The sequence below is a fragment of the Enoplosus armatus genome, chromosome 9, assembly GCF_043641665.1.
Source record: "Enoplosus armatus isolate fEnoArm2 chromosome 9, fEnoArm2.hap1, whole genome shotgun sequence".
Taxonomy (NCBI): Eukaryota; Metazoa; Chordata; class Actinopteri; order Centrarchiformes; family Enoplosidae; genus Enoplosus; species Enoplosus armatus.
This window is the reverse complement of record NC_092188.1, coordinates 9,270,331-9,293,180: the sequence shown is the minus strand read 5'-3', so window position 1 is coordinate 9,293,180 and position 22,850 is coordinate 9,270,331. Positions and strand designations below refer to the sequence as shown.

The 22,850-nt window shown below is 42.2% G+C and overlaps 1 protein-coding gene across 1 annotated transcript in view; it reads left to right on the top strand.

Annotated features, from left to right (window-relative positions):
* Positions 1-21,143, top strand: part of LOC139290428 (nectin-2) — a 72,929-nt gene extending 51,786 nt beyond the window's left edge. Inside the window, exons 7-10 of the mRNA XM_070912209.1 lie at positions 18,326-18,461; positions 18,625-18,682; positions 18,928-19,008; positions 20,200-21,143. Of these exons, the coding sequence (XP_070768310.1) occupies positions 18,326-18,461; positions 18,625-18,682; positions 18,928-19,008; positions 20,200-20,406 (482 nt within the window). The 3' untranslated portion in view covers positions 20,407-21,143. The remainder of the gene's footprint in view (positions 1-18,325; positions 18,462-18,624; positions 18,683-18,927; positions 19,009-20,199) is intronic.
* Positions 21,144-22,850: the final 1,707 nt, after the last annotated feature.

The following is a 22,850-nucleotide window of genomic DNA, read 5'->3' as shown; positions in this document are numbered from 1 at the left end:
CCTGGGGTGTAAAATCCTCTCTAATCATTCCACTTCCTCTTTTCTCATTTCCAACACATCTCCACTCACTTGCTATTGAACCTAGAGGCATCATTTTAAAAGGGAAATACATTATTGATTTAACCCATTAATTATTACACCAAGAACCAGAAATCTGTATGCATGACATCAAACCGCTCCAAGCTGTTAAGTCTTTGGCTCAGACACTGGCCTTTGCTTGTGTGTGTGTGTTTACATGTGTTTGTCTGTGTGTGTGCCTCATGTAGAGTGGTCTGTGACCACAGTGCAGCACCTGCTGGGGGTCTCCTGTATCTTTGGCCCCTTGTTAACTCCTCGTCTCCTTCAGGGTCCTCTGTGATTTCAGCTACGTCGCCTGTCACTCAGCCCCACAGCCAAGGCATCATGGGCAACGGCCCTGACTCACAATTGAAGTGCACTACAGTGTATAATGTGAGAAAGGGAGAGAGCGGAAGGGTTTAGAAAATAGCTCAGCATTGCCATGCGAAGCACAGCCACGCTGCAACATCCCCTGTCCGTTTAACTGTCAGCTTAGGGCAGTGATAGAATAAAATAGTCTTGAACGGACAAAAGGTCTTATCTTAGAGGAGGAAATTAAATGTTATTCAAATTTGGCTTTTGGCATCACAGGGGCTCTACGTGAAATGTTTATAAACACGAGTTGATTATTGCTCTCACAAAACGTGGATATAATCTTAGCCACCTTGACAGTAGTAACTGGTTCATCCCAGCCTCAGACCTCTGATCTAACCAGCTGGCCTTCAACAGGAGCATTGATGCAGAATTGTGCCCTGTTCACTGTGTGTAATAGCTTCTTTGTTGTGCGCTAACAGGGTATAAATTGCAAAAATAGATGGCACTGAGCACTCACAGGGTGCATGAATGCAGGTCTCACATCTTGATTAATTTATGTTCCAGTACATTTCAGTTTTCCTAAGTCATTACCCTCCCAAACGATGTCATTCCCGGCAGATTGAGACAAACAACACTTTCATAAACCAGTATGTGCTGTGGTCCAATCTTCATGTTTCTGGTCTCTTTATCGTCTTGTGTTTGTGCGGCGGGTTTACATGCTCTTTCCGGGAGAGAGTGTGTGTCATCATATGTCTCCCAGTTCCCAGTTATTTATCTGTGTATTACGCACACTGTCCAGGTACTGCTCGCAGCTCGTTTATCCTCCATAGGTCCCCACCTTCCTGATATATGGAGCTGTTAGGTTTCTGCCTGCAGAGCAAACACACTTACATACGGTACTGTCTAGCAGCAGGTTTACCATGGTGTGTGTCTGCGTGTGTTAAAGGTTAAGTGTGTGTGTTGTCTTTAGTTTTTCCTGGTCATTTAACCTGTTTTAATGCCCCTTACTCTGCTGTCCTCCTCTTAATACCACATTTATTCTAGTGCTTCAGGCTTTTCTGTCGCCCAATTGCTATTCATTAGTGTGGATAGGTGGTAGAGGTAGAAAGAGACTCGGAAAGAGATTTGTCAGAAAATTGCTGACAAATTATAGACCACATGATGAATTGCGAAGCTGAAACTAGGAAATGCTTGGCATTTTTGTTTGAAAAATGATTTTAACGATTAAACGGTTATCAAAACAAATGCCGATTCTTTTTCTGTCCATCAACTAATGAGTTGAGATCTGTTAATTAGGAATATTATTAGGATATGGATGTGATGTTTTTCTTTTTGTTTAGGAAGAAACATGCACATTTTCATGCACGTGTTCCCATGTAGATTATATGTTCATCACAAGCAGTAGAAATTTGTTTTTGACAACTTTGACTGTAATTATAGAGTAAAAACAAATTGGATAAAAACAAAATTGTAAATATGGAGTTGGCCTGCTTGTACATTATGGATAAAAATGCAAATTTTTGGGCTTATATTGAATTTGTGTTGGTGGTAGCCAAGTGTGTGTGTGTGTGTGCGCGTGCACGAATCCCCCTCTCAGTGAGTAGGCAGCGTATTACTTGTCTTGGTGCAATGAGCCAGGCCTTGTATTAGGCAGGTTGAGCTGCAGGGGGAATTTTGTAACACTTGACCTGTTTCACTGAGTCATTTGTGTAGATGGAGAAAGAGAGGGAAAGAAGAGCAGGGAGAGAGCAAGCGAGGGAGGGGAGGGCACGGGAGAGGGAGGGCAGCACAAGTAGTTAGGGGTGATTGGAGGGATGAGTGACAATGAAAAGTGATTGCGAGGGGGAGAGAGAACAACAGCTGGGGGAGCCGGAGGGAGGAGAAGTGAGATGACAGTGCCTTCATATTTCTTCTTTCTTACTTTCTCTCCATCTCTCTCTCTCACCCATCCCTCCATCCCTGTCCTTCATTCAGCAGCCTCTCAGGCGGGCCTGGCTGAGTCGCCCCGCTCCTCATTACTCACCCCTTCAACCTTAAAGGTCATAAGCACAAACTTAGCACTTTAAAATGCAAGATTATCAAACTTTTTTTTATGTAACTATTGCTGCTCTGTTATTGGTGGAGTCTTTGTTTATGTGTATGCACATGCACAGTTCTGCTTTCTGTGTGTCTTGGTGCATCTGTTGAAAATACTTGATGCCAGCTCTCCACATAGATATTAATAGTGTAGTTTTTCATTTGGGGAGCTCAGCTGGTGGTCTCCTGCCTTGGAGGAAGAGTTAAAGCCATATAAAAACCATATCACTGGCTACTTATTCTCTCTCCATCCTCTCTTCCTCTTGTCCTCGCATTCCCTGTGTGTGTTTTTCTCTTCCCATTTGGAGTAATGAGTATAAACTAGTGATAAGGACAATTAAAGACTTATTAGAATATGTTAAAGGGTCAGTTCACCCCAGTAACAAAAAAAGCATTTAGTCACATACCCCTCGTGGTATCCAGCCGTGCAGATAGTCTTGACTTTGAGAGATTTCAATGTTTCCACTTTCCACTGAATAAGCACCACAGATACATGTAGCATCCCATTTGCCTCTATTGTGTTGGGGTGGCAGTAGAAATCTGAGACAGATATGTAGAATTCGGCCAAATAAAAGTCTTCTTTATTTGATACCACAATTGTTTTTTCATCATTTCGGTAAACCAAGCTTTTAATACTTAATGTCTTTAACCTTGTTGTCTCAGAAGTGGGTCAATCAAACTCATGCTGTGCAGCCAAACATGGTTCAAAACTCTTGCTATTTCAAAAGTGAGTGGAGAGCTACTTCAGGGGAAATAAAAGGGTAAAACTGTTTGTTAATTCAATTATGTTAGAGGGTGATATTGTTTCTCTTTTGCAAATGCATCAGTGTAGGGGCAAAAAAAGTAAACAGAAATGCAAAAAAAAAAAAAAAAAAAAAAATCCTCTTGTCTCACTCCCTTCTCCTTCAAATCTGCTTTCATTACCCTCCTTGTCCCCCGATCTCCCTTGTCGCCTACTCCGCCACTCCTGCCACAACTGCGTACAGTACAGTTGTGGCCCTTCAGTTCTGGTGTGACGGCTGGCATGGCGACTGCTGGCTGCCAGCACATCCTCTGGTGATACGAGGCCCGCCGTCAGTCGAGACAGAGCCTGGTGTTTGGTGACATTTAGCATTTTACCGCAAAAATTATGCATCAGTGTTGACATTCAGCCTTATGCATAAAATTCATGATGTATGTGGCACTTCCTGTAGGCACTGCAGCACAGAGAGAGGCAAAGGAGTATGTCGCAGCTGAGGCACGGACACACACATCCCCCACACATACACACTCGCACCCAGAGCACATATACAAAGCTCTACTGCATACACACACACACACTTATAATAATGATAATAAATGCCCACACACATCCTCATGAACCTAGATCATCAAGCTTTATGAATACATTTGAAAGTCGTGTGTTTTATGTTTCTTTCCTTTCTTGCGTCTTCATTATGGATTCAAGAACAACCCCCTACTCTTCTACACACACACACACACACTTGCACACACACTCTTACACACACCTCTCCCCGCGGTACTTCACTTTATTCATTCTTCGCAGATTAATTCTGCAACACTTTTTATGATCCCCAATTTATGTCAGCAGTCAGGCAGGCCTCCCCCCTCCGCTGCCTCTCTTATCTCCTCTGTCTCATGTCTCTGTCTCCCTCTACATGTGCGCTCAATGAAACAATGGTACTTTCTAGTAACGAGCAATGAGTTTGTCAGGTTTTAAAAGGAGAGGAAGACAAATGAAGGGAGGGGACGGGAGGATGTGAAGATAATGGGTTTCTGTGGTGATTAACATTCCAGAGTGGCGCGTCAAAGAAAGTGTGACTGTCCTATTGTGTCTTCACTGACAGCCAGATGAACGGAGGTCTCCAGACCGGTTTCGTCTGTGGCACAGAGGGTAATAAACATACCATGTCTAATCTACATCTCGGGTGCAGGGTGTCTCTGTGTGTCTGAGCATCTCCACATGTATCTGTGTGAAGTGAGAGTGACACATTCACCCTTTTCTTCTTTGGAGAATAGACCCGCGTTTACACAATGCAGCCGGCGGGACGGTGAGTGAGCTCTTATCCTCTCGGTCAGTGAGTCAGCCGGCTAGCTGACTAACCGGTCATTCACTCTGTCGGCTGGGATCATCAGGTTCCTGCCACGCTGCTGTGACACACCTGTCACCTGGAGCAAGAGGGACTGAACTGCATAGGTGTGTGTTTGTCCAAAGCAGGAAATGGTGTTAAGCAAGCCGCTGTGCTATTATACTGAGATTGACATCATTCCTGTTGAGTGAACAGCTGTTGACATATAGGATTTACTGAAACGGTGGTAAGTGTTTCGCACACAGGTTCAGCTTGCACCTGTCGTTTCTCTCATTAATTCAATAGCAAGTAGTTCATGAATGTGTATGGAAGATAGATACACACGACTCCTGTATAGCTTCTCCCAGCAGCCACTTAAGCTGCAGAATCCAAGCCTATAGTGACACGTTCTTCAAGAAAACTCCATGTTATTCATTTCAAGTAGAGCTGAAAAGATTTGTTGATTTAATCGATTAGGCAATCACTATTTTGAGTCGTTTTTCAAACAAACGAACTACTTCCAGTCACTCAATTGTGTGGATGTTCTGCTTTTCTTCGTGTGAAAACAAACGTGTCTTTGGTTTTGGGGCGGTTGGTCGAACAAAACAAGCCATTTGAAGACGACACCTTGGGCTTTGGGAAAATGTGATTGATGATTTTTTTTAAACTGTTTTTAAACCCTTACATTTTATAGGCCAAAGATTAATCAAAAAAAATAATGGGCAGATAATCAATAATACAATAGTTGCAGCTCTAATTTCAACTGTTAGAAAACAAACATGAAGCTTCATCTAAATTGACCAACAAGTAAAAACAAAGTAATTGTTTTTCTGTTCTTATTAATTAAATATAACCCTATTTGTAAATATTTCTCTTTTGTATTAATAGAGCCAACTAATATTTGATGGAAGTGTCTGTCAAAGCACCCGATGAAAATCAATCCCTTAAACTTGACAATAGTTTGTGCCATTTTGAGCTATCTAAAGGTCCTAGATATAATTCTGCCCCAGGCTTTATCATCAATATTCCTGTCACTTCACTTATGCTGGATATAGGCCACAAATGCCTAGCTAATCAGGTAGTCCGTCTGGAGGTTGCTCATGGATTTAGCGCTAAGATCAGTAGATTCTCCCCAGTCCGCGGCTTTGATCCTAATGTCTCATCCACCCTCAGATCAAAATGTACATCCGACTGTTCCCTGCTGTTCCGCTGGGCCGCGCATGCACCCGCACACAGTCAGGTGTGCTTTGAAAGCTGAGCAGAGCAGACAGGTTTTTGAGCTAAGCTAAACCAGGGATTAAGGAGAAATTTGCTGCCCATCTAGGTGTGTGTAATAGTATCTATTTTTGACTCCCTTCTGAGAGAAATGCCTGGTTTTCCTCAGAAAGGCATCAAAACCCCTTGCATCATCCCCGGCTTTCACTTGCTCCTTTCACACAGGTGCTTTTGTAATCCACACACACTCGCAGACACTTTGAGTGCACGCTGTGTATTCTCTCTATTCATGAGCATTTCTGTGTGTGTATGTGTCTGCACATGTGCTGTGTGTGCACATGCATGTGACTGAGTTGGGTGAGTATGTGTGCTCCCTCTCTTCTGCCGTGCCTAACTGGCTCTGACACATCTGTGGCTTTTCCAGGCGAATCAGGGCCGGTGCCAAACTGCCAAGAAATCAATGCAACAGACTCTGCTCTCCTCCTTTCCCCTCCTATTCCTCCTTCTCCCTCCACTTCAGTCTTGCCCCCCCTCTTTTTCTCTCTCTCTCGGTCTGTCTCTGTCTCTTCTCTGTCCCTTTTTTCTCCCTCTGTCTTGCTCAGAGCCCTTATTAAAAATGGAGTGAGTGTGTGCTGCATATTTAAAATGGTCATGGATGGATTTAAACGGCTGATGGTATTTAGTGTCTCCTCAGGGAGCTGCTATGAGCCCTTAAGCTGACTCCTCTGACTGGAGCCTGACTGACTGGTGAGCACACACTAAACCTCTAATAATGACTTGTGTACACACAGTGAGCCCAGCACATGCATGCACGCACACACAGACACACATATAGGCAGGCATGCACACGCACACACACACGCTCATTATAGCATGCTCTGCTTAGTTGTGACAAGGACGCTGGTCACGTCCGTTATGCGTAGAATGGATGCATTGCGATGTGCAATATATGGTGTGTGTGGGTGTACGCTCATCGGTCAATAACTCATTAGTTTGCCTGTGTGTAAATGTTTTTAACTATATTTGAAGCCCCTCTAATGGGTTCACAGGCGTTTCTATGTGTATGTAAAGGAGTGTGTGTGTTTGTGTGTGTGTGCGCTCTTGACAAGAGTCAGGGTAGATGTCACGCTGAGCCCCTTCAGGTCGAGCAGCAAGTGTTTCTGTCATGTTGTCTTTCATGCCGGCTTGGATTTGGGTTCCTATCTGCTCCCAAGTGTCCTTCACTGAAACGCTATTGATTACCCCACACACTCTCAAACGCTGAACATAAATACTGCTGCTGTGAAACGCACACAAACACAAACTCCCTGATAAACAGACGCCCCCGCACAGATGGGAGGGCAGGAGGATGTGAACAGGCAAAAATGAGAGGTGGAGGAGATTAAGGAGTTTGGTAATATCTGAATATTCAGATGAATAGTGCATGAAAGAGCATTTCCAATAACTAACCTGCGCCTGCAACCATTTTTGGTTTGGAACAATGAAATCAGTGACATTGCCTTCAGTGCATTCAGTACACGGTGGAGGATGAGAATGTGGAGTTATTTATTATTGATGCTTCAAGGGTTTTTAACAGTGGCTACTTGGTGTAATGTCGTTTGATGTATGTATGGCAGTTTGATATTTTTCATCCAGGACGTATGTGAGGGTTGAAGGAGCGTGTCCAAATGATGTGAATGTTTGCATCTATGTGCATGCATTAAAGCGCGTCAGTTTGGATGTTGATGTCTGTGTGCACTTGTGCTTTTCTGCTCGTGCGAGTCCTTGACACGTGTGTGTGTGCCTGCCAGCATGCATGCTCACATTTATGTCTGTATTTTCACTTTAAAGACACTGGCCAGTGAGTTTCAGCAGCGCTGTAGTGTGATGTATTGTTGACAGAGCTGTTCAACAGTCAGCAGACTCACTGATGACCTTGGAGAATTGTGACACATGCACAGCAGTTGCAGAAATCAAAGGAGGTACATGTTTTTGGTTACTAACAGCAGTTTGTTTTCTTTGTTTTCTTCTTTCAGATTTTAAGTGTAGTGAATGTGTGTAGCGAGTGTGTGTGTGTGCGCGCGTGCATCTTGTGCCACAATATAGGTGGCATCCTTTTTACCAATGCATAAATCACCAGCACTCCATGCCAAGCAGCTAATCAACCGCATTTAAACACTAATGAAACCATTCTTTATTCCCATACAGATAAATTGAAGTCTGAATGCTTTCTTCTCTACCTTCCCATCTCTTCTGTATGCTATTGTTTCTGTCCACCCGCTCCCAGTGGCAATGCATAACTGAATGGCAATGGAGGAAACGTCTTTCTTAATGAGCGTTTGAATTTGAGTTCGGCGAGAGCGTAGTTTTTGGATGTCTCGATAGCTCGCATTGTTGTGGTTTCTCTCCAGGGGCATGGGATGAAGAGGAAAGTGAATGAATGTGGAGAGCACGCGGGGCCATTATGGCTCTGTGTGTCATTAATCAGTAGCTGATGAGAGGCAGTTTGAGGGAGAGATGGGGCCTATTACTGCTATGGCACTCTCAGGACTCCGTGTGAGGCTCTTTAAGGCTGCCTACTTTGCGGTCAACAATACAGCAGGTACAAACACAGTAAACAACACTCGAAAAGGAAATCATTATCCCAAGAAAAAAGCACAACAAATTCTGAACGAGGATCATTAATTTTATATGTTATCAAACTGCGAGTGGGACATTTGCAACTTTTCTTGTGCAAAATACTTTTGCTCTTCTTCTTCAATTCCTTTCCCTCCCACACCTTCAGCATCTACTTCTACACCCTCCAGCTTCAATCTCCTATTCTCTCAGTTCTCCATGCTCTTCCCTATATGTTCTACACTCTCTCCCCTCCTTCACCATCTCTGTCTCTTCCTCTGTGCCTTGTTTCCTTTCTGGCAGTCTGTGTGAGGAACTTGGTAGGAGGGCGACATGAAGAGCACTCTCATGTGAGTCCGCGAGAGTTGAGAGAAATGAACGAACTGACTCTCCGCGCTTTAGAGAAAGGCGGAGGCAAGGAGCGGTAGCCAAGTCTTAGACGTTATTTTTTCCCCTTCTCATTATATCTTACATTTCCTCACAGCAGGTTGCTGAATAGATTGCAGTACATGGAGGCTATTACAGTGTAGCATCCTGGCTGTAGGGCAGAAATCTAAGAGGATAGCAGAGTTTGAGGTTGTATGTGTGGCTGAGTGGTGGGTAATGAGGTGAGAGTCCCTTCTAGCCAGAGGTTAGCAGTGGTAAGGAGGGCAGGTAAACATACCAGCTGCTCCTGACTGCCTGGCCTCAAGGCCGCAGTGACACTAGTAGAGGAGGAGAGAGTGGTGTTGGGGGTGGGGTGAGGAGAGCGGAAAAAGCAGGGCAAGAAGATGGATGGGAAGCCTACAGGCATGTGAGGTAAAATAGGTGGCTGGATATTCTACGATTGCAACATTTACTGTAAACTACAATATTTATCCAGGTGGGTAGGTTACCTTCCAAAATCAGTTTCCATTACAGCTGCTAGTTACCGCATCTTAAATTATAATCTGTAAATGGGATCTAAGATATCATCACAATAACCTCATTACATTCAGATTTACATACAAACACATTTTGTGTTGAGTGTTACATTTATTGAAAATGTGGGACACCTGCTGCTATTTGAAAGGCTCTTTTGAATTTCTCGCTTTCACTCTTACAGTACTAGTTTGACATTTTGGGAAAGACGCTTATTCGCTTTCTTGCAGATACTTAGATGAGAGGATCAAACAGATTTCCAGTCTGTATGGAGGAGCTATAGAAGCAGGATGTGATTATTTTATCTTATCATAGAGAAGCACGGGGGAACAGGCTCTCTGTAAACTTCAAAAATCCATCCGAAGCTCAATAATTAACACGTCATATCTTGTTTGTTTTAATCAGTACAAAACACAAATGTAAAAATGAAAGTTTGGTTTTACTGTGGGTTTCCTGCAAGGGCTATTTCTTGGTACCCAGATGCTGCTCTGAAGTGCTGTGTGGAAAAGAAATACATCAAGAAATAGTTACAACACATAACTCACTGTAAACTAATAACTGTCATCTTGACATTTCTGTTTTTGTACAGATTAAACAAATGAGATTCTTCACAAGCTTTAGAGGTGTAGTCCCATTTTTTTACCCTCAGACAGAGCCAGGGTAGCTGTTTCCCGCTGCTTACAGTCTTTATGCTAAGCTAATCGCCTGCTCTAGCGCCGTACTTAACACACAGACATGTGAGTGGTATCGATCTTTTCATCTAACTCACAGCAAAAAAAAAGCAAATAAGTGTAATTCTGTCTAAGTATTCCTTTAAATGTCAAACCTAAATTTACATATTTCTTTAGGGCTGGGGAAAAATCAGTTTTATGATTTATTAAGTTTCAGTGGAATAGATGGAATTCAGTGGAAACGACTATATGATGATTTATTCTTTTACAAAATTCTATTGTAAAAATGAATGATCCCAAGTCAGTTGTGATTAAGAATTAACTTGGTTAATTATTTATATGTTTTTCTTCTTGGATGTATAGAGTTTTTCTAATGTAATACATAACAGTATAACTCAGTTCATTTTATTGAACAACAGTTTATTTTGTGATGTGATTTCGCCACATTTTACATAACATGATATAGGCTGCTTTATTGATATTGGAAAGACATTATTGTGTTAATGCATTAACAGTATCTTCCAGCTTGATCGTAATTGAAATGATAGACCTATTTTACTGCTGTGTTTTACAAACAATGCAATCAAACCTTTAAAATGTTTACATTTAGATATTTAAATGTATTCCTAGAGGTAATGTTCTATGGATCAGAGCATTATAATCAGAAAATAGAATAATGAAGAATTGGTGTTATTATGATTACAAGTAGTCAGCGTTTTAATATCACCACTTTAGCTTTGAGACGGTGGTGTAATGTGTCATAATTAGTTTAATGTGTTAAAACTGCTGAAATGGGTTTAGACTTTTAATGTGCTCCCATGGATGTGATGGCAGGCTGACCTGTGCTTTGTGAGCACTTGTTACTCTTCTGTTAAGTATGTGCTTGCTGTTTCCAGCTCTACCTGTTACCTCCTACTCTTCTCTATGTGTGTGTGTGTGTATGTGTGGTGTGTGTGTGTGTGTGTGTGAGAGAGAGAGTGTGTGTGAGAGAGAGAGAGAGAGAGAGAGAGAGACAGAGAGAGAGAGACAGAGAGAGAGAGAGACAGAGCGAGAGAGAGACAGAGCGAGAGAGAGCAACAGAAACAGAGTGCTGCTTGTAGTACAACAGATCATTCATGTCCTGAGTAGACAGCTACATTTGGCTAATGCAACCCCGCTTTCTCCGCTGGCTGCAGCCGACCACCTCAGTGCCAGTGTAAAGTGGACTGTAAATATTGACTGGGAGACAGCAAGAGGCGAACAGCGACCTTGTCAGAGAGAGGAAGAAAGAGAGGAAGATGGAGGCATGGAGGGAGAGAGGGAGAGAGAGTTCCTGCATTCTCCCAAGGCAACTGAGTGTGCTTTGATGCACTGTGGCAGGGAACACACTGTCTCCCCAGAGAGGGAGAGGGAGAGCAGCGCCACACACACACACACACACACACACACCATACAAAGTTTTCACATTACCACCACACAGCTTTTTAAAATGTCAAAACTCAACACACACACTTGCATGCACCCTGACACGCACACACTCACAGTATGTACACCCAAACACGGTGTCAGTGACATGAATTTAATCCTCAGACAGTTGAAATGCACGAGGTTGAGCTCTGAAATCACAGTAGATTAGAAATGACCAGCATCACTGATCTGCCCAAACCCAAAACCCTGGCAACAGCACACACACACACACACACACACACACACACACACACACACACACACACACACACACACACACGCACACAATTCAGTCAGCATTTCCTTCAGTCACATCGGTAAAGTTTGTCCTCTAGTCTTGTCCGAACAAGCACAATCTATTTGATCTGATATGTTTTGCGCTGAAATGAATTGTAATGGCATCCTGAGTGCTGTGAATAGTAAATGATGGCGACGATGATTGTGGTAGTGGGTGTAGCAGGTCTTCAACTGCCATAAAATTAATGTCAAAGGTAGCTGCAGCACTCAACACTGTAGCACTTGCATTGATTGTGAATAATTTAAGTGTGTAAGCATAGGTGTGTGTGTGTGTGTGTGTGTGTGTGTGTGTGTGTGTGTGTGTGTGTGTGTGTGTGTGTGTGTGTGTGTGTGTGTGTGTGTGTGTGTGTGTGTGTGTGTGTGTGTGTGTGTGTGTGTGTGTGTGTGTGTGTGTGTGTGTGTGTGTGTGTTCAGGCCTGCAGCTCATGTATGTACCCTGTCAATGTTAGGCACAAGCTTTACTTTGCTCTATTTTTTCTACCTTTTTTGTTTTTCCCCTTTTTCAGCCTTCTTTCGCTCACTCTCACCCCTCCTCACTCCATTCAGAGCAGTTATCTATGCCGTTGATTATTGGGTTACTGTGTTACCAGAGCGTTGGGCAGGTGTACGCACAGCTCAACCTGAATTGGATGCGTCAATAGATGGATAGGGTGTGTGTTTTACCAAGTTAACCCCAGAATCTAAAGGCTGGGATTTCTCTTTTCTCTTAGTGAGCAATGAGATTACGTGTACTGTTCTTTATCTTAATCTCTTTCAGAGGCCATCAATTCATTCGGTCCTAATCTCATCTCCAAGCACTCTGCTGTGACCGTGGTAGCCTTGTGTTTTTCTATGCTGGGAGGTACTGTAGCCTGTGTCTCAGCTGAGTTCAAAAGGCTCGAATTTCAACTGAGACCGGTTTGCCTCGTTACATTCAAACTTTACATTAAGGGTGAACCTCTGCTGAAACTATAATGTCCACTGACATCCTAGAAACAAACAAAGAAAAACTAGCTAATATTAAAAGGGAATTTTAAATCAGAAATGAAATGTTTGCTCCTTCAAAGACATAAATGGTGGTGGGGTGATCAAACACTGTGGATTTATATAATTAAATCTCACTTTACTGAAAAGCATACTGGCGAGTGACTTGAAAGATATGAGGGAGATAAATAGGGGGGAAATGACACACAGGGAAATTCACAAGCGGGACTATCCCCAACGTCACCGCCACATGGCCATGGCTGCAGCCCGCTGAGCCGACAGGACGCCTTGGGCTTTGGATATTTTGGTCAACTGTCCCCTTTTAAAAAGTCAAGCTAACCCATTAGGAATGTGTTTGATCATCAGCTACAGTAGGATTGTTTTCCTAGTGACCAGTGGCCTGCTAATCTCTTAAACCAAGACCATCCACATGTATATCCCAACCTTTTCCCCAGTGGATCTACGGCATTGTGGATGTGGAAATTTCTGATTTTAAGGTTGGTTAGCAGGGATTCAGTGTAGTAAAAAGTTGTGTAGGTGTGTGTGTGCCTGTGTGTGCACAGATTTGTGGAAGAGGTCAGGGAGGGTAATAAAAACAGGCTTATCTCTACTCGTTAGGCACAGGAGATAAGAGATGCAGAGGGAGACGCTGCAGATTTGTGCTGTCGTATTACCGGGCCAAACAAGCGAATACCAAATTACACCGGCGATGGAGCAGGATGACAGGAAAGAGGGATGATGGGAGTGAAGGAGGGATGGATGGATGGATGGATGGATGGAAGCAGAAGGGGAGGAGGCAGAGATAAATGCAGCAAAAGCCCGGCCCGTGCGGGGAAGCTGAGGATAGGCCAGCAAGTTAACCTTAATCCCTTCAGGGAGAGGCGTAAACACACTGGAAGAGAGAACAAGGGATTGAGTGGAAAAGAGAGGGATGTGAGATCTTTGTCTTCCCTCTCTCTCCTTCATCCCCTCAGTGTGTGATCAGCCAGTTGCAGGCAGCAGCCGGGAAATCCCTCCGTACTCATCTGAAGCCAGCCTCTTAATCACAGCCTTCATCTCACTTGGCTCTTCCTGCTGCCTCACCCTCTTTTGATTCCTCACTTCTCACCCCCCCTCTCTCCTCAATGTCACTCTCCCGAACTCCTCTGTTTGGACCCCGCCGTCTCGACTTGACTCATCTCTCAACGAATCCTCTTTCGCTGAGTACTCCCTTCTCATTTCAGCTTTCCTGTCAGTGACTCATATGCACTAAGTTTTTTTTAAGGAGTGCTGATCTGTCTCCTGAATTTCTTTCCCCTAAAAGTATTTTGAGACAGAAATGAAGAGAATAAAGGTAAAACTGAAAAACTCTGCGGCTGGTATTCAACCATGCATCCTAAAGCTCCAGAGATTCTGGTGGCATTTTCAACTTGCTGAAGTGAGTCTGTGGTAATTTCAGACGGTTTCAGCCAACCATCCAGCCCTGTCTCCTCTTCCTTCACTCCCACTCCATCCTCCCCCTCCTCTGTGCCCCGTGGGAGAGTGGTGGTCTACGGTTGACTTGCTGGCCAGGCAGGCAAGGGTGAGCAATGGAGGGCTCACGTATAGAAAGGGATGAATGTGTATCTGACTGGATGGTCCCTGCATTGATCTGCTGACAGTAACGGAGCTGACCTTTAACTGAGTTTGAACTGTGGACCATCTCCTCATTCACAGTGAAGAGAAAACACCACATTGTTAGTTTAGAGAACTGCGCTCCGCCTCAGGGCTCCACTGAAATAAATTTGGTGCTATTTTGTGTCATGCTTGTTTTTGTGTCTGTTTTTATGTTTAAATATGTATGTAAATATGTCTTTGTGTATGCACGTGATGTTTGTATGGAGAGGAAAGGCAGCAGGGCAGAGGGCACGCTGCAGACCAATGTGTTAGTGTAAATATGTCAGACTGAGTGACGAGGTTACAGCAGAGGATGCCGGCTACCTCTTAATACAATGTGTGTGCATGCATGAGTGTGTATTTTGTGTTTGCCTGGGGGTATGGTCTTAATGTACTCTATATGTGTGGGTAAGTGCGTGTCTGGTTGTATGTCCTTGGCAAAGAGCTGTAGGGATTTAAACAGGCTCGGCAGACGTACAGTACACGTACACACACACACACACACACACACACACACACACACACACACACTCTCCCTCTCTCTTGGTCTTGGATATTTCATTAGCGCAAGACATGGCTGGTGTCCAGGGCCAACACAGAGGTCACGCTCTCGAGTCAAGTCATTCACACACAAGCACCACACCTCTTTTCTTAAAATTGGCCTCTTTTCCTGCAGCTCTCTCTTCTCCATCAGAGGTTATCAGAGAGGAAGGAACAGCTTTCTACCTGAAACCTGCTGAGTGAAAATGACTTTGGTTGGATAATGACACCAAAGAGATAAGGCAAGGCAAACTCTATAGAGTTTTAAAAAGGAGCGAAAATGGAGGCGGGCGGCGTGATGATAAACAGACATGGCACTGGAATGAGGAAGCAGTAACACAAAAACACTCGAAAGACTAGGCAGGTATCAGGTTTAGAATGAAAATGCCCTGTAGCTGTTCAGTGCTTTGGTTTTAAGGAGACACAGCACCACCATGTGGAAGACGGTTTGCACTGCATACACTACACCACCACCACTACGACACCAAATTTCAGTCGCAACAGTTGGAAATCTAATAGAGAATGCCCGCTAATATGTCACATCCAGTCTGTCTCTAATTCTTCAGTCTTTGTGAGGACAGCCTGGTCTTTTATTCTTCTTCTTTTTCTGTACAAATCGTCCCTCCGTTCCCATTAAATGACAAAATGCAAAACACTCCCTCTGCAGAACCATCGCAGCTTTGAAAATGCCACAGTAAAATGTTCTCCACCCTCCTTCACGACAGTCCTTGTAAAAGAAATCGGACTAATTGTAGTGCATTGTCCATTTTAGTTCATAATTTTTGTTCTTTTATAACCCAAAGTCTGCGTTTTATGGGTGAGCTGAAACAAAAGTATGTTTTACAAGCTCCTGGTCAGACACTTTTATGATTCAGACTGTTGAATGAATAATTAGTTTTCATTTCCTGCAGCCGAGCCTGAATTTTCCTCGCCAGCAATAATAGCTGCTTGTCCTCATCTCTTTATTACAGAAGTGTTAGAAACCATGAGTAACTGTTTTGCTGTAAATCTAGTGTTGGGTGATATATTTTAACATATATTTTGACCAAATAACTTATAATTTGATATTTTGGAGATTACTTATTATTAGAACAGACTGAATTCAGAGAATTGTGTCACTTTGATGCAACCTTTTAAGAAGAAAGATATGTTGGTAATATCGTAGTATTATGCTAACTAATATCCCAGAAAATGTCTAGTGTCATGTCACAGTACCAATAATGTCTCAACACCTATCCTCCACTCCATTATGCAGTAGTACAAACTTCATAAAAATGTATTTTTATTCTGTTTTTATGTTAAATCTACTAAATGTGTACCACATAATTGGCAATGTGTTAAAATAGTCACAAAATACAGCCTATTGTACATAGTATTCATTATATTATAGGTTGTTAAAATATTAGGAAGGTACTTACTGGAAAATTCATGTTTGATTTGAATCTTGAGGATGAAGCACATAACATGTAAATGAAACACGTATTCCGCTCCATGTATGAGTGCCGCGGCAGTTTGTGTCCCTCCAGAAACCGAAAACTACTTTAGATGCAATGAGGGCACCACATGTTGGTTTTGCTCCCAAGATAGGAGCAATATAAGTTTTGTGCTGAGGGGGGAAAAAAAACAATGGAAAACTTATTTGTACCCCACAGAATAAATCCAAACAACATAATTAACTTAGTTCACTCCATCAAAAGGAGATTTTCTATGTATTATATCCAGGGAACCCTTTTGTTTCAACGTTAAAGAGTTGGAAAGCTTAGTGATGATTGTTGCGACTCTGCGGCTTAAGGTGCACATTGTGCTTTTGATATTGAAGGTTAAGATCCACTTTGAGTTTTTTTTAATTTCATGTCTCTCATTTTATCATTCCCATGTCTTTACTTTCCAATGTCTTCAATCAAGTACAACAAAAACCCAAGATAATAACAATGACCCAATATTTATGTTCATGAAGCCCGTTGTGTCGATGTTACACAGAAACCTCCAAATACAGGCTTCATGAATTAAAAGCATAAAAGAGAGGAAATCAAAGCTGGTGAACACTGGAGAACACGTAGGGTCAGCGGTGAAAGATGATGTGCTGGGTTATAATAAGTAATAGGGAAAGAGATGATCATTAGGACACTTTTGTATGTGTGAAAGAATGAAAATTATTTTAGGAGATATTCAAAGTAGTCTATTGTTAGAGGAGAATTGTAATTAGAGGACTAAAAACATTCAATCATGACCCTTCCAATTACTAGGACCAGGGTTTGTTCTCATCAAATGAGCTTCAGATCCTCTCTGCCCTTTACCGCCCCCTCATTAGCATAATCCTCTGGGAATAGGGGGGATAATGAGCCGGGTTGCACCTTCAGTAAATACACAGTGTGTGTGTACGTGCATGTGTGTGTGAGAGTCGTTATATGTTCAGTGTGGTCATGGTTCATTAGTGGAACCTCTGCATGATTCCTCTGGTTCATCTTAATCACCCATGTGACTCAACGCTCTAATCAAGACACTTTCTGTACTTCACCACCACAGTGCTGTATGTAGGCGTGCGCGCATGCACACACACACACAATTATATACTCATCCTCATTGCTGAGTCTTTTTTATAAGGCCACCCTTAGTCATGGGGGTCTCACAGTGTGGAGTAACTTCAGTTGTCTCACCCACAGTCTTGCACTATATGTCTTCGATTAATGTTTTCTATCAGTGGTTTCAAACCTGGGGGGCTGTGAGATGATTAAAAAAATAGGAAAGATAACGAAACATAGTTCTGCTAAAGTTTTTTTCTAAATTTCTCTGACTTTTCTTTAATTTGAGGGCTGAGAAAATGTATGTTCATGAAGCCCATTGTGTCGATGGCCATTGTCCAAATACAGGCATTATGAATTAAAAGCATAAAAGAGGAAAATCAAAGTTGGTGTACACGGGAGAACACGTAGGATCAGCCGTAGAAGATGATCCATTTCTTAACCTTGGGAGCAGATAATACCAGGATAAAAATGTTGAACTTCTCTTATTTTGGCATTCCCAAAGCTTTTGAACTCGATACCACTCTCAGGTGGTAGACAGATTTTAAGGCTGGATGGAGTCAGACTTGCTTGCTACTTGTTTCCTCCTGTTTCCAGTCTTTGTGCTAAGCTAGCTAACAGGCTGCTGGCTGTAGCTTCATATTTAATGGACAGCCATGAGAGTGGTATTGATCTTCTTATCTAACAGCAGAAAGCAAATAAGAGTATTTCCCAAAATGTCAAACTGTTCCTTTAATTGCTTTTTAATTGCAGTTTTACCGCCTCTGGTTTTATAAAGTGAGTTACATGTAACAATCTGAATCACTCCTCACAACTTCAACGAGTGATAAGCAGCTCAGAGTTGACAAGGCTTTATTAAGGGTTCATAAGGCATAAAGGTTGTGAACCATTATGATAAATAACATTTAAAGAGTGTGTTATGGAAAGAACTTTTGCAGTGCCCTCCAGTTGAAGAGGAAATTCATGTCCTCTTCTGATCTTGGCTAATGGTATTTTCTCTCTTCTCTTCTTGTTATTTTTCCAGGTACTCGTCTTCCAGAGAAGGGCGCTACTACAGGCAGCATCATAGGAGCCATCATTGGAGTCATAATACTCTTGGCCATCGTTGGAACAGCCATAGCAATGTACCGCAAACACCGTAACAACAAACTCAACGGAGAGTGAGTATCAGTTCACTTCAGTTCATTTCACTGTTGTGTTTTTTTTCATGTCTGGGTGTTTGTTCTATGAGTTATTTGCAAATTGGTCCATTAGATGAAATGCCACGCTGCATGTCTCATATTTTTGTGACTCATTAGACGGCTGTGTGTGTTTGTCTTTCAGGGGTCCACCCAAGTACAAGCCCCCTCCCCCTAAGAAGACCAACAGCTCTGCTAACAGGGTGAGTCACCGCCGACAAATGCCTGTCAGGACAACAGTATCCTTAACCACACTACTGGGTCAGGTTGTTCTGCACATAGCAAAGCTAACAGACTTGATTATATCTCCTGAAACATACTGACTGGTGTGTGTGTGTGTGTGTGTGTGTGTGTGTGTGTGTGTGTGTGTGTGTGTGTGTGTGTCTGTGTCTGTGTCTGTGTCTGTGTGTCTGTGTGTGTCTGTGTGTCTGTGTGTGTGTGTCCACAGCAGCCGAACACCAGTCACGCCCCAGAGGACAGACCACTACAGAACCAGTACTACTCTACCCAGAGTGCTGAGCCAGTCACGGTAAGACAACATGTTGCTTAAAAATGCAGAGGTGACATACAGTCTGATTACTGTAACTCAAATGTACATTATTCATGATGTTCACAGAGCATGGATCAAAATGAAAACAAGTCACATAACTATCCTCCAGTACGCCATGCTTTATTTATTGTTTAATATTTTCAGCCATCTTTCTTTCATCAGGGTGGTATATGAGGTTCTGTATAGATACTAAAACAACATTACCACTATCTGAAATAAAAAAAAATACAATACTTCTAGTAGATATGTTATTCATTATGTAACAATTTCAATAAACATTAATTAATTATAACCAGGCCAGATCCATCAATGGGTTTGTTATTTGTTATATAAAGGTTTGCACACCTTTATAATATAATGTAACACAAAAGTATTCCAAAAAATGACATCCTCAAATATCAAATATTACCCAGTGTTTAATTAACACTGTGCTTCTTGCAAAATGTGGGGAAAAAAATATTTTTTAATTCTTTATTTAGGGAACCTTGGGGTTGAAAGTGTTAATGAAAAATCAACTTTCAAATAACCAGATCTTTCATTTATTTCAACTGGAGTCAATGTGTGAGTGTGTGTCTTTTTATTTGACTTATTTTACCATTTCAATATCCCATCCACTAGAATGAAATATGAATTACTGTGGATCTTTGTTTCACAGAAGAGTATCTCAAATTAGCCTGATATTCAGACTGAATTTAGTTACCACTCTGTTTGTGGGCAGCGAATCAGAGGTCTGGACTGAACTAACTAGGTCTAATCTCAGATGCCACTGATGGAGTTTGATAAAATGTTGGGTAGTGGTGTGTGTCACTGCACAACTGCAGTACCGATTAGCTTGAAGAGGACAGTGGTTATCTTATTAGGTTTTGACTACTAGGTGCTTTTTTTCTTTTCAAAAAAGGGGGGCATTACACAGTTTGTTTGGTATTAATACTTGAATTGTCAAATCATCTGCATTAGATGCAACATTACCTTTTAAACGTGGACAGAAAACTGCTGTATCATGTCCTTTCCTTTCAGAAACTGATGAAAGAAACCCTGTCTGCAAAAATCCATTGTGCTTTTGAAACAGAAGCTAGTGGGATGAGACCTCAGTATTTCTGTTACTAAAACAAGTCGACACGCAGTATTTGTTACAGACTGACCCGCATAGAAATGTCTTGTTGCTGGCAGGACCTGGATGCCTACCATGATGATGAGGATAATGGTGAAGATGAAAGGGAGCATTATTACTCTGCTGCCCCCTCTGGCTGGGATGATCCCGGAAACAATGAGGTCCCGCCTCCCTACATGCGCACTGACAGCGACCCCCAGGACTATCATCACGGCCCCAATGTCAACCGTGGGGATAGCTTTGTGTCGCCCGCCATGTTTGTGTGAGAAGACGTGTGTGTTCGTGTGTAAATATGTGTGCATGTATGAGTGTATGATTGGGTGCGTGAACATTTCTGCAGGCTTAAATGAGAAAGAAATAACTTGAGCTCTGTGAATGAAGTGTGATGACTTGTGAATGTGAACATTTTATGCTTACCTATGAAAGTATGTGCTGCAAAGAGTGTTCTGCTTTGCCTTCTTGTTTAAGAATATTTATCTGTGACCAGGTTACCAGTAGTCTGTACTATGAAATCATCGAGTTCAGTTGTGTTTTGCTCTTTTGAGAATTTGACTATTTTAAAACCCCAATCAGCTTGAGCCAGCAAGGTACAGGGTTGCTGATGTACTGTATGCATACAGCTACAAGAATATAATTAAGTTCTTATCCCTGAACTGTAGATAAATCAAAGACAACATTGTTTTAAATACCATATGCTGTTGAATGCTTTATCATACTTTATCCAAATTATCATACTGCAAGAGCATGAAGCAGATGTATGTTTAAACACTGAACTGCCTTACATTATTGAATGTGCAGCTGTCACACACATTGTGGTTACTGACGGGGCTTGGTTAGCAGAAGCACAATATGTGGGTATTCTATGTTGCCTCTGTCTAGTTGTATCTGTCTGCTGCTGTTGTTGGTGTACAAACCCAGCTGGCATGAAGTCAGTGTAAAACACAGGCGCCCTGTGGAGAAGCTATTAGCTGCAGTTAATCGGGCAGCGCCGAGACGAGACTCACAGACCGTGACATCAGGGTGTAATCTGCTGTGAGCGAGGGGGGGGGGGGGTTAACTGCTGGAGCAATACTTTATTTGTGTTAATGTTTGTGTTTGATTTGAATAGTTTTTGATTTGTATTTCTTGTGTCTTCTGCATCTGGCCTTTGCCTTCCTTAGCTCACCTCAGGTTGAAGGGAACAAACCTTAAGAGCTAGTGACTGATCGAACTTGATTGGCCTATATCCTTCTAGCCATAACATTTGATTTGTTTTTACTTGCTTACATCCATCCATCCATCCATCCATCCATCCTTAAAGCCATAGTAAAACAGTTCTCAGTTGCTCAAACAATGAGTAGCCACAGTGCTGTATTTTTGGGGATATCTGTTACTTTAAAAAACTGAAAACTTTTGTGCCTATTTCTTTATTATTGACTTTGTCTAGCAGCATGCTCAGATGGATTAGGATAAATCTGGATTATGTCCATGAAATCTGTTGCAATTCATCTCTCTAGTGGAGGATTAAATAGTTTTTTATGGAGTTCAGAGAGGGGTTGACACAGAGCCTGCTAGTATACCGATATGTCCGTCCATTATCAGGGTCAGGGGTTAAACAGGGCAGTAATATTACTTTTTTCTACTCCATCATAAACCCAGATGTTTCTCTATGTGTGTTAGTGCCAACCACTTTATTTTTTTTTATGAAATAGCCTTTTGAAAAATGTGATCTGTTTTATCTTTTACTGAATGATGTTAGTTTTAATGTTTTTCTCTATATGCATTGTATTTTCAAAGTCATCTTGACAGTTCAAGTTGTTTCAATAAACATTTAAATAGTGATTCTGGTTAAATCCATTAACTGGAGGTATTAATTTCTTTATTCTTTGCAGCATCAGATATTTATCACCTCAGTTGTAATTCTACCATTTCACCATGTGGTAGCAGTATGGACTGAAAGTATAGGAGGGTTTAGCACAGCAGAGATTTTCAGCTGTGGCTAGTACATGCTAACATCTAATACAGAAAACACAAAAGATTTGGGGAAATAGGAGTGCTGTAGTTATGAGTGACAAGTCACTTCATTACATTTATCAGTAAATGATAAAGGAGAACATGTGCACAAAATGGCACCGTCAGACTGCAGCTGCGGTACCTACAGATGTCCATGTGAGGGCTCTAGATTTTAAAGGCTGAAACCGGCTGAAACTGCAAGAGGCTTTAGCACACCTGATACAGAGGCAGGCACTTGTTCTCTGCTTCCTCTCCTCTCCTCTTGTCTGACTCATCTCTTTCTATCTTAAGATGCATTTCCTCCAATCCCGTACTCACAGTCCATGAAAAGTCTACTGGCACAAGAGGAGGACCATTTTTAGATCAGCGTGATTCATTTCCAGCACCGAGATTGCAGCAGAGGAGCCAAAATGTACAGTCTTAAAGATGCAGAATATAAGGATTACATACATCATCTGCCTGCACCACTGACTCACATGTTTAAACCACTTGTGTCTTGCAGCTTATCCATATTAATTGGTACGGAGTGTAGCAGTGTCCTGAATGAGCCAGGCCTGGTGCAGATTAACCTCTGGTACTGCAGACGAAGGTGAGGCCTGACTAGCAGCCCACCGTGACTCTGCAGTCTGTTCCCTGCCTGTATTCTGATCACATAGGAACATGGGGATTCTAAGAAGTGGTGAGTGTGTATGGGGTTTATTGCTGACATAATATATTG